Raw genomic sequence first — 11657 nt, forward strand, 5'->3', positions numbered from 1 at the left:
GTTTGATCTTTTTACCTAACATTTTAACCTTCAAAAATCTGAATGAATCTGACGATCTTTCAAACATCCAAATTGCTTCTTTTTAGCTATTTTGAATGCATGAGTCCCCTGCATTTAGGAACCTAGAAAGATCTCTATGTACCTTTCTCTATCATATAGAAGCAGTAACTTCATGAATGCCATTATTCTTATTTTAGTAGTTCTTTTCAGGCGGTACTCTTGCTCTTGCTGGCTCAAAGCCTGAAAGTCCTTTTTCGACTAGGAAGTGGATGAGTGGCCGTATTCGACACCTAAGGATAGTGCGCTAACAGCGAAATATGAGCACCATGGCTTTTTATTTTCCTTTGGAAATCTCCTTGGCCACTTCATAAGAAGGGCCGGCTTGGTTGAAGCCCACCTCTTTCACTAATGTGATTGAAAAAATCCAAACCATAAATAAGATTTCACTTTTTTTTAATGGGATGTTAGTAAAGATGAACATGACAAGGTCTTATTGCATTACTTTTATTTTAATTGAAATTCAAACACATTTGTCTCAATCTTGTAGCAATTTCCTCTTCAAATCACATCAAGATGAACTTAAAGCACCATAGTTGAGATCTTAAACTAAACATTAAAAATAGAATGACTTCAATAACTCTATCTCTTCAGCTACCTTCTGCCCCACAACTCAACCTACATATCCTCTAATACATCAACACAAATGGTATAACAAATCTTTTTGAACTTCTTGTTGTTTTCCTTTTTGTCGAAAACATCAGATGGAAACCTATAAACTCATATCTATACTTCTCACCTTCACAATTGCTTTCTCCACTTTTAGCAAGAATGCTTGATGAGCAACCATCGAATCCCTCCAATATGGTTGTGATACCTGTCACTAACGTACCACCGTTTCCCAATATAGTACCCCATCAGGCACATAACCTAATAATCCTAATGTGGCTGTAATAACTGATGCCAATCTTGCCAAACCTAACCTTGACCACACCCTAACCTTCTTCATTCAAGACATTCTAGAAAGGTCAAACCCCCACTACTCTAGCAGTGACTGGTGTTGTCAGCAACCGGGCACTCAATGGTCAGCTTCCATTTGCCAAACCAACTGGTGCAAACCTTCCAATGAACAATGGAATAAACCAAAATAGTGGTAATATCGATCTTATAAGCAACAACAATAAAATTTTATTTCTCACTGGCCTTGGTGGCAACACGCAAGCTATGTTGTATAACAATGGCAACAACTTGAGCAATGGGGCATTAAACTTACTAATCACAGTTGGAGGCCAACTTCCTTCAAGGTTTACTCTTCAAAAGTTCATGTTTGGAACCATGAACATCATTGATGATGAACTGACATTAGGGCATGAGCTTGTGTCACGAGCCGAGACTTAAGCTCAGATTCATGCGGCTCCGAGACTCGGACATCTACTCATCCAAAGTCTTAGATCAACCTTTCTGTCACAGTTTACACTTTTATGAGGTATTATCCGTTCTGACCCTCCTAACCTCACAATTTTGTCCTACAAAAGACGTCTCACAAGAAAAAGATGGTGTGAACCCTTATATACCCTAATGACTTTCTTTTTATATTCGATGTGGGATTCAGGACTCCTCTTTAGGTCTGTGACATTCTCTCTCATCCAACCTCGTGATGTCCTCGTCACGGAGGCTAACCATTCTGCCTACCTCTCTCAAGGCGCTTGGCGTAGATCAAATTGTTTAGGGCTGGCTCTGATACCACTTGTCACAAGTCAAATGGTTTAGGGTGCCTACCTCCCTCGAGGCACTTGGCGTGGGTTGAACGGTTTAAGACTGGCTCCAATACCACTTGTCACGAGTCGAGACTTAAGCTCAGACTCGTGCGACTCCGAGACTCGGACATCCACTCATCCGACGTCTCAGATCAGTCTTTACGTCATGGTTCACACCCTTGTGAGGTATTGTCTGCTCTGGCCTTCCTGACCTCATGGTTTTATCCTACAAAAGGCACCTCACAAGGAATAGATAGTGTGAACCCTTATATACCTCAGTGACCTTCCTTTTATATTTAATGTGGGATTCAAGACTTCTTTCTTAGGTCCGTGACATTCTCTCCCACCCAATCTCGTGACGCCCTCATCACGGAGGTTGGCCACCCTACTTACCTCCTTCGAGGTGCTTGGCATGGATTGAATGATTTAAGGTTAGCTTTGATACCACTTGTCACGAGTCGAGACTTAAGTTCAGACTCGTGCGACTCCCAGACTCGGACATCCACTCATCCGACATCCCAGATCAACCTTCTTTTTACGATTCACACCTTTGTGAGGTATTATCTGCTCTGACCCTCCTGACATCACGGTTTTGTCTTACAAAAGGTACCTCACAAGGAAGAGATGGTATGAACCATTATATACCCCAGTGACTTTCCTTTTATATTCAATGTGAGATTCAAGACTCCTCCTTAGGTCTGTGACACTTGGCTCTAGCTTCATCAGCAAGGCACAAGGGTTCTATGCACCTAGTTTAATTGATGGAACCAGTCAGACAATGACATTTATAGCCATGTTCGAGAATGGACATTATGCTACACCCTAAGCTTCTTTAGGGTTCATCGTATCAATGTATCAGAGTCTTATTTGGCTATCATGGTGTTGAAAAATTAACACATACACATGTCACGGGTCGAGACTTAAGTTCTAAACCCGCGCAACTCTAGGACCTGGGCATCCACTCATCCGGCATCTCAGATCAGCCTACCTGCCACGATTCACACCCTTATGAGGTATTGTCCGCTTTGACCCCCTAACCTCACGATTTTGTCCTACAAAATACGCCTCACAAGGAAGAGGTGGTATAAACCCTTTTATACCCCAATGACTCTCCTATTATGTTCGATGTGAAATTCAAGACTCTTCCTTAGGTCCGTGACATTCTCTCCCACCCAACCTCGTGACGCTCTCGTCACGGAGGCTAGCCACCCTACCTACCTCCCTCGAGGTGCTTGGCGTGGATTGAACAATTTAGGGCTGGCTCTGATACCACTTGTCACAGGTCGAGACTTAAGCTCTAAACCCGCGTGGCTCCGAGGCCCGAGCATCCACTCATCCGACATCTCAGATCAACCTACCTGCCACGGTTCATACCCCTGTGAGGTATTGTCTGCTTTGAACCCCTAGCCTCACGGTTTTGTCCTACAAAAGGTGTCTCACAAGGAAAAGATAGTGTGAACCCTTTTATACTTCAGTGACCCTCTTATTATGTTCGATGTGGAATTCAAGACTCTTCTTTATGCTCTGACACACACAGCACCTATACACAAAATAGTAAGCTCAAATCAAGAATAAGAACGTACAAATATATTTGTTTTGACCCAACTCAAAATGATCTCCTCCAAACCCAATCCACTAACAAATAAATCTTTACAATTGTAAAATTTTTGGAATGAGGAAAGTCACTAAAAACTCTTTATTCAAAACTTAACCTAAAACCCAATAATACTATTTTAATAGCCTACTCACTTAATCATTCTCTGAGTATCTAACTATCAGAGATTACTAAATCAAAATCAAAACATCTTATTAATATAGGTGAAACCCTTTATACCTTTACTAAACTTCTAATATGGGATACAAGATAAACTCAAACTTTGATAATTTCACTTAACTTTTGATATAAGATTATGAGATTATAAGATTGAAGGCAAACCCAAACACATATGTTAACGTAAAAGGTTTTGCCACTAATAAGACTATATCAGGGACTAATTAGCAGCAGGAGCCTGATAGTTTTTAGATAGTGCTAGAGTTCACTGTTAATGTTAGCTATTAGATGTGATTTGAGAGTTAAAATATGTGAATTTTTAAGTCAAGGCGCCTAGAAAAGAAGTGAAATTTGACGTAATTTATTTGGAAACTTTGTATTGTTATGAATCTGAAAAAAAAAATGGAAAATCTATAATTTGTTTGTCTAATCTTGTCTAAACTCAGAGAAAATTGGAATGAACTCATTTCTTCAAAGCTATTCTTGAGCAACTATAAGCCCATAACTTGTCATATATCTAGGGAAAGTTTGTAAGATCACTTCAGTTACTTTCAAAGATTTTCACTCCAGAGTTGAATTCTCGGAATGCTCTTAATAACCTTTCAACGAGGTTTTGCTATCAGCTTACTGGTTTGTCAGTTTCCACAGGCTCTCATTTTATCTTTAATAATCTGTTACAAACTCTTGTTTTCAGTTAATCTAAAAACATTTAATCCTTAATTAAACCAAATTAAAGATGATAGTCTTAATGAAAAAAATGCCTAAAATTAAATCCTAAATTAATCATTTAGTCATTTATAATCAATATTGGCAGCAGCTATAGTCGTGGGCAATGATGTTCAACTTTAAGGGAGGGCTGTAAATAAAAGGTAGAAATTGTTAGTATAAAGACGAACATAGAGCCCTTGATTTCATACCTTTTACAGAGAAATATATCAAATACTAAAAACGTTTGATCTTACATTTTTGCTAACTAAACAGAAACCCCATTTGTTGCAAACAATAACTTTATGGTATAGAGTTTAATCAGGCTAACAAGGATTCTTAGCTATTAATTGAGATAAACATTGAACAAAAGAAGCTTGTTTACTCTTTGTTTTTCTGCAGCAGAATTAGACCTCAATTCTACAGCCTTAACTATTGCATAACCATTTGCACCAATATACTTCCCAGTGCCACCAATCGTAGCAATACGAGACTTTGCTACATCTCTCTAGTGCAACCCGAAAAATCTTAAGCCATCCTTAAATTTGTTGTTGGCGAAAAACATTGTCATAGCCATCATTTGATCAGTTCCATCTTCTGAACTTGCAACATATAGCCCTTGATCCTTGTGCTTTTCCGAATGCTGATCCATTAATTGAACCATCAAATATATTCTCATCAGTTGTCATCACTGCCCCAAATTCCAGTTCCTGAAGAGTAGCTCTAGCCGGAAAATATAACCCAATGTTCGAAACATCATGCATTAGAGTTGACAATCCGGTGCCTGGAATTATTGGTTTAGATTCAAGAAATGGAATTCCTCCATTAAGAGGAAAAAAACTTAGTGGTTTGGAAAATGGCAGCTGAGACTTGTGGTTGCAGGTTGAGTGACATTAAGCAAATCTTCCTTAAGGAATGAGACTTGTGGTGGTGATGATGGCTTGAAGTTGGGTTGCCAAGATTCCTAGCTAAGGAATGGAAGGCAGGTTTTGCATTTCACATTGGCAAAATCTGGGCTTTATACCAAGGTCTTTTGCTTGGACTAAAGGATATAAATTCGTGAAAATTGAGTTAGATTCCGTAAATACTATTAACATGATCAAGAATGAAGTCCATGAAAATCACCCTCATTTTAACCTCGTGTGGGCTATCAAAGATCTTCTCCAAAATGAATGGCAGTGGAAAATCTCGCATGTTCCTAGAAAAAGCAACAACGCCGCGGACTGGTTAGCAAAATGGAGTCTGACACAACCATCGGGTCTTGTTAATCTGGCGTACCCTCCCAAAGCTTTGAATTTTGTCTTACTAGCTGACTTAGTAGGTGTTGGCGATCCTAGAAGTATTCCAATGTAATATCTGGTCTATGGCCCCTTAGCAAAAAAAAAAAAGCAACAAAATCACGGTTAGCAAGAGGAAACCTTGGCCATTTTTTGAATGATAGACAATGCTCTTTTGCTCCAAGTGATCAAAATTTGTTTTTTATTTATAATTATTACTACTAGGAGAGGTTGGAATTATTTACTCTAGTTTTGATCTTGGAGTGGTTAATATGGTGTTTGGTAGTAGCCCAGAGATTTTCTAATTCCACTGTTTGAACATTTTTTATCTTCTTTGATTAATAGGATTGGCATCTATAAATTTTATGGATAAAATGAATATATTTTTATTTATTAACAGTAATAAAGTCTTATGGCATGTATAAGAATAAAAGATTGTAAATTGCTATTCAAAATACTAATATTTAGCCTTTTTAACTTATAAAAAAAATTTTGATGAAATTATATAATAAAAATACATATTCAAAATATATGTCAAAAAAGAAAATGGGATGTCATTCACACATCAATGTAGACTCAAGTTATAATGATATAACAAGCAGTAATTTTTACATACTTTTATAACTTTTGATGGAATTAATATTTTAATAAATTCAAAGATAAATTTAATTAAAACATAATCAATTTTAAATGGTGTAAATAGATTTTTCCTCGTAACGCTAGGATAATTTTATTAAAAATTATTGTTGATGGCGTAAAATAATAGATGTGACCCAAATTGAGCCCAATAAACAAATAATCAGGCAGCCCGTAGCCCAATAAAATCCTAAAAACTGAAATGAATCATCCCCTGAATTCTGATACAATCAACCTTTGGCCCTTGAATTTGCCTTTTATTAGGGTTTTACTTTACCATTTGGAAATCCACTGTATGTGTTCATTTCTCAATTCACTTCGAATGAACTTCCTTTGAAAGAAAAACCCAAAGCCCCTTGCAAATCTCAAAAGCCCTAACCCTAACTCTAACCTGCCATGTATCTCTACCACTTAACTCTTCAACAAGCCACCGGTATCGTCTCCGCCATAAATGGAAACTTCTCTGGCGGCAAAATCCAAGAAATCGTCGTCGCCCGTGGCAAGATCCTTTCCCTTCTCCGCCCCGACGATCTCGGTAAGCTCCAAACACTTCACTCTGTCGAAATCTTCGGCTGCATACGTTCCCTAGCTCAATTTCGCCTAACAGGTGCCCAAAAGGACTATATTGTAGTGGGGTCCGATTCGGGTCGGATCGTTATCCTTGAATACAATAAAGAAAAGAACATCTTTGATAAAGTTCACCAAGAAACTTTTGGGAAATCTGGGTGTCGCCGGATTGTCCCGGGTCAATACTTAGCTATTGACCCGAAAGGAAGAGCTGTAATGATCGGTGCTTGTGAGAAACAGAAATTAGTTTATGTTTTAAATAGAGATACTGCTGCTAGGTTAACCATTTCATCGCCTTTAGAAGCTCATAAGTCACATACAATAGTTTACTCGATTTGTGGTGTTGATTGTGGTTTTGACAACCCAATTTTCGCTGCCATTGAGTTGGATTACTCAGAGGCCGATCAGGATTCCACGGGACAGGCTGCTGGTGAGGCACAGAAGCATTTGACATTTTATGAACTCGATTTAGGGCTTAACCATGTGTCTAGGAAGTGGTCAGAACAGGTTGATAATGGGGCGAATATGTTGGTCACGGTGCCTGGTGGTGGTGATGGGCCTAGTGGGGTTTTAGTTTGTGCGGAGAATTTTGTTATTTATAAGAATCAGGGGCATCCGGACGTTAGGGCGGTGATTCCCAGACGAGCTGACTTGCCAGAAGAACGTGGTGTTTTGATTGTTTCGGCGGCTACACATAAGCAGAAGTCAATGTTCTTCTTTCTTTTGCAGACAGAATATGGGGATATTTTTAAGGTTACGTTGGAGCATGGAAATGATGGAGTTACAGAGTTGAAGATTAAGTATTTTGATACAATTCCAGTTACGGCTTCAATGTGTGTGTTGAAAACTGGTTTTCTTTTTGCAGCTTCGGAGTTTGGCAATCATGCTTTGTATCAGTTTCAGGCTATAGGAGATGAACCTGATGTTGAGTCTTCGTCATCTACATTGATGGAAACAGAAGAAGGTTTCCAGCCAGTGTTTTTCCAGCCTAGAGGGCTTAAGAATCTAGTTAGGATTGACCAAGCTGAGAGCCTGATGCCAATAATGGACATGAAAATTGCTAATCTCTTTGAGGAAGAAACACCACAGATATTTACACTTTGTGGACGTGGTCCTCGTTCATCTCTGAGGATACTAAGGCCAGGTTTGGCCATCAGTGAGATGGCTGTCTCACAACTTCCTGGTGTCCCAAGTGCTGTGTGGACAGTGAAAAAGAATGTTAATGATGCCTTTGATGCATACATTGTTGTGTCATTTGCCAATGCGACTCTTGTCCTTTCCATTGGTGAAACAGTTGAAGAAGTTAGTGATAGTGGGTTTCTCGATACTACTCCTTCTCTTGCTGTTTCCTTGATTGGTGATGATTCGCTGATGCAAGTTCACCCAAATGGTATTAGGCATATAAGGGAAGATGGACGTATTAATGAGTGGAGAACTCCTGGGAAAAGGACAATTGTTAAAGTTGGCTCAAATGGGCTTCAAGTGGTTATTGCATTGAGTGGAGGGGAGCTTATATACTTTGAGGTGGATATGACTGGGCAGCTGATGGAAGTGGAGAAGCATGAAATGTCTGGAGATGTGGCTTGTCTGGACATTGCCCCTGTTCCTGAAGGAAGACAAAGGTCCCGTTTTCTTGCAGTTGGTTCATATGATAATACAATACGTATATTGTCTTTGGATCCTGATGATTGTATGCAGATTCTTAGTGTGCAGAGTGTGTCTTCACCTCCTGAGTCTCTCCTTTTCCTTGAAGTTAAGGCATCAGTTGGTGGGGAGGATGGTGCGGATCACCCTGCCAGTCTTTTCCTTAATACTGGTCTGCAAAATGGAGTTCTGTTCCGTACAGTAGTGGATATGGTTACAGGGCAACTCTCTGATTCCCGTTCACGATTCTTAGGGCTGAGAGCCCCAAAGTTGTTCTCTGTTAAAGTGAGAGGCCGACCTGCAATGCTTTGCTTGTCTAGTCGACCATGGCTTGGTTATATTCACCAAGGGCATTTTCTGCTAACACCTCTTTCTTACGAGACACTTGAATTTGCTGCCTCATTTTCATCTGATCAGTGTGCTGAAGGTGTCGTTGCTGTTGCTGGGGATGCATTGAGGGTTTTCACCATTGAGCGTCTTGGAGAAACCTTTAATGAGACTGCCATTCCTTTGAGGTATACTCCTAGGAAATTTGTTCTGCAACCAAAGCGGAAATTGTTGGTAATTATTGAGAGTGACCAAGGCTCGTTTATGGCAGAAGAGCGTGAAGCTGTAAGAAAGGAGTTTTTTGAGGCTGCCGGAATGGGAGAAAATGGTAATGGTAATGTGGACCAAATGGAAAATGGTGGTGATGATGAGGACAAAGAGGATCCCCTCTGTGATGAGCAGTATGGTTATCCAAAAGCAGAGTCGAGCAAGTGGGTTTCTTGCATTAGAGTTCTTGATCCAAGGACAGCTACCACAACTTGTCTTTTGGAGCTTCAGGACAATGAAGCTGCTTTCAGTGTGTGCACTGTGAATTTCCATGATAAAGAGTATGGAACTCTCTTGGCTGTCGGCACAGCCAAGGGTCTGCAGTTTTGGCCCAAAAGAAGCTTAGTTTCTGGATTCATTCATATTTATAGGTTTCTAGAAGATGGAAGATCACTTGAACTCTTGCACAAAACACAAGTTGAAGGTGTTCCTCTTGCTTTATCCCAGTTTCAGGGAAGATTACTTGCTGGGATAGGACCTGTGCTCCGATTATATGACTTAGGGAAGAAGAGACTGCTTAGGAAATGTGAGAATAAGCTTTTCCCTAACACTATTGTCTCTATCCAAACTTATCGTGATCGAATATATGTTGGGGACATCCAAGAGGTATGTTTTCTGAAATTTTCTGAATTCTCATGTCCTTAGCTCATTTCTTGAAATTTTTTAGTTCTTGTATGCATTTCTTGTCTTGTGATGCTTGACTTGTATATGGGTTTTGTAAAACTGATGAAGCAATTCCTTTTAGGCTATGGCTGAAAGCAAGAAAAGTTTGCAAGGTTGAATTTTAATGCTCCCTGGTGCTTATATGATAGTCCACTTTGATTTATACATTCCTCTGTTTTGCCTTTTTTGTCAGTAATTCTCAGATCCATAATAAATATGGTCCTTTATTGCAGTCATTCCATTTTTGCAAGTATAGAAGGGATGAAAATCAACTGTATATATTTGCCGATGATGTTGTTCCAAGATGGCTTACTGCATCATACCATATAGATTTTGACACCATGGCTGGTGCAGACAAGTTTGGGAATGTCTATTTTGTGCGGCTATCGCAAGATGTATCAGATGAGATAGAAGAAGACCCAACTGGTGGAAAGATAAAATGGGAACAAGGGAGGCTCAATGGAGCTCCTAACAAGGTAGAGGAGATAGTTCAGTTCCATATTGGAGATGTGGTAACTTGCTTGCAGAAGTCATCTCTGATACCAGGTGGAGGAGAGTGTGTTCTTTATGGAACAGTGATGGGGAGCTTGGGGGCATTGCTTCCTTTTGTTTCCCGTGATGATGTTGACTTCTTTTCTCACCTAGAGATGCATATGAGACAGGAACACCCTCCCTTATGTGGACGAGATCATATGGCTTATAGATCTGCTTATTTCCCTGTCAAGGTAAACCTCCTACTTACACACTGAAATGAATTGTTTATCTATGAAGCCATATTCTCAGAGATGGCTCCAGGATGTAATTAATTTTTATTTGGAAGGTTTTCAAAATCAATTCCAGGTGCTATTAAGAATTAGAGTCTTTTCCATGGCCACTTGCTTTTTACTTTAGTTTGGAAGATTGTGAACTATGTTTGTCTCTATCCATTTTATCAGCATTATATTATCACAATTGTCATTATCATCATTACGTTTTGTTGGTGTATTTTCATCTCATTCTCATGTTATCAAAAGAAAGAATCGATTTGTTTGAAAAATGATGTTGAGAAAGTTAATTTTTTTTTATGCAAATAATTACTGCTGAGCTGTTGTTAGCCATATATTAAATTGACTGAACTTGAGGGTTATAGCCCCAATATTACTTATCATGTTACTTCTGGTTTTGAAAGTTTCAAATGATTTTGCAGGATGTGATTGATGGGGATTTGTGTGAGCAGTTTCCTACCCTACCTTTGGATTTGCAAAGAAAAATTGCAGACGAGTTGGATCGTACTCCTGGGGAGATACTGAAGAAACTTGAAGAGGTCCGAAACAAGATTATTTGAGATAGCTAATAGCATCAAGTTTAAGGTGGCTTTCCTTCCCTCTCTCCTATGTTGGCATTTTGTCCCCTTTTTGGTTTATATTTATGTAATAGTGTATAGATTATCATTGCTTGAACCATAATTAGGCCATTTAATCAGCCTCTAGAGTAGCATGTTGTTGTTGTTGTTGTTGTTGTTATTGTTGTTGTTGTTTTTGTTGTTGTTGTTGTTGTTGTTGTTGTAATAGTAGTAGTAGTAGTAGTAGTACATTTTTCAGTTTGTAAAATGCACATTTTATGCTTTTGGCATTGATCATCACTCAAGAGTAGTTTGTCCTTTGTGACAGCCCTTTCACCTGGATTGCCAGTTGCCAGTCGTGGTTAAGAAAGCTAAAAGCATGTCTGTCGGAGTCTAAGGCAGATGAAGAGAAATCGCACGCACGAGTCAAGTGGAAGCTGCGGATGGAAGTATTTGTAGCATAAGTTGGTGTTGAAACAAACTAATTGTATTAGAGGCAAAAACATTTAGTGTTAGCGCCGGCAGAGACGATATTTGCTGTTGTTGTAATTAATGGGATCGTTTGTGAATTTGTATGTTACGTTGGGTTTCAGAAGTGGTAATTGCTTAAAAATTTACTGCTCTCAAAATTCTTAGTTGCTAAACATAAAATTTTCGTTCTTCTAAATATTAAAATGTAAAGACTTCGTGATATTATAGAAGGAAAGGAATACTACCACCACTAT

At 39.1% G+C, this 11657-nt stretch overlaps 1 protein-coding gene and 1 pseudogene across 3 annotated transcripts in view; both read left to right on the forward strand.

Moving 5' to 3' along the window:
• Positions 1 to 3813, forward strand: part of LOC111294374 (dirigent protein 25-like) — a 36012-nt pseudogene extending 32199 nt beyond the window's left edge. The window contains exons 2-4 of the transcript XR_016327637.1: positions 211 to 1376; positions 2451 to 2633; positions 3685 to 3813. The product of XR_016327637.1 is annotated as a dirigent protein 25-like (transcript). The remainder of the gene's footprint in view (positions 1 to 210; positions 1377 to 2450; positions 2634 to 3684) is intronic.
• A 2620-nt stretch (positions 3814 to 6433) lies between these two features.
• Positions 6434 to 11527, forward strand: LOC111295717 (spliceosome-associated protein 130 A). 2 transcript variants are annotated; one of them, XR_016327639.1, is made up of 5 exons: positions 6434 to 9554; positions 9694 to 9724; positions 9845 to 10336; positions 10798 to 10960; positions 11261 to 11527. XR_016327639.1 is itself a non-coding variant. In XM_022889357.2 (4 exons), the coding sequence occupies exons 1-3, from the start codon at positions 6540 to 6542 to the stop codon at positions 10933 to 10935; spliced, it is 3645 nt and encodes a 1214-aa protein (XP_022745092.1). In that variant the 5' UTR covers positions 6434 to 6539; the 3' UTR covers positions 10936 to 10960; positions 11261 to 11527. The 2 variants fall into 2 exon arrangements, 1 of the variants encoding a protein (XP_022745092.1); XM_022889357.2 differs by lacking the exon at positions 9694 to 9724.
• Positions 11528 to 11657: the final 130 nt, after the last annotated feature.

This window comes from Durio zibethinus, chromosome 14, assembly GCF_047325235.1.
Source record: "Durio zibethinus cultivar Kanyao isolate XHJ-2024 chromosome 14, ASM4732523v1, whole genome shotgun sequence".
NCBI classification, from domain to species: domain Eukaryota; kingdom Viridiplantae; phylum Streptophyta; class Magnoliopsida; order Malvales; family Malvaceae; genus Durio; species Durio zibethinus.

Excerpts from the sequence above, each read along its gene's own strand:
- LOC111295717 (XM_022889357.2), top strand. The coding sequence starts at position 6,540 with ATGTATCTCTACCACTTAACTCTTCAACAAGCCACCGGTATCGTCTCC. Across the intron at positions 9,555-9,844 it reads ATGTTGGGGACATCCAAGAG|TCATTCCATTTTTGCAAGTA; the intron begins GTATGTTTTCTG and ends CCTTTATTGCAG. Across the intron at positions 10,337-10,797 it reads CTGCTTATTTCCCTGTCAAG|GATGTGATTGATGGGGATTT; the intron begins GTAAACCTCCTA and ends ATGATTTTGCAG.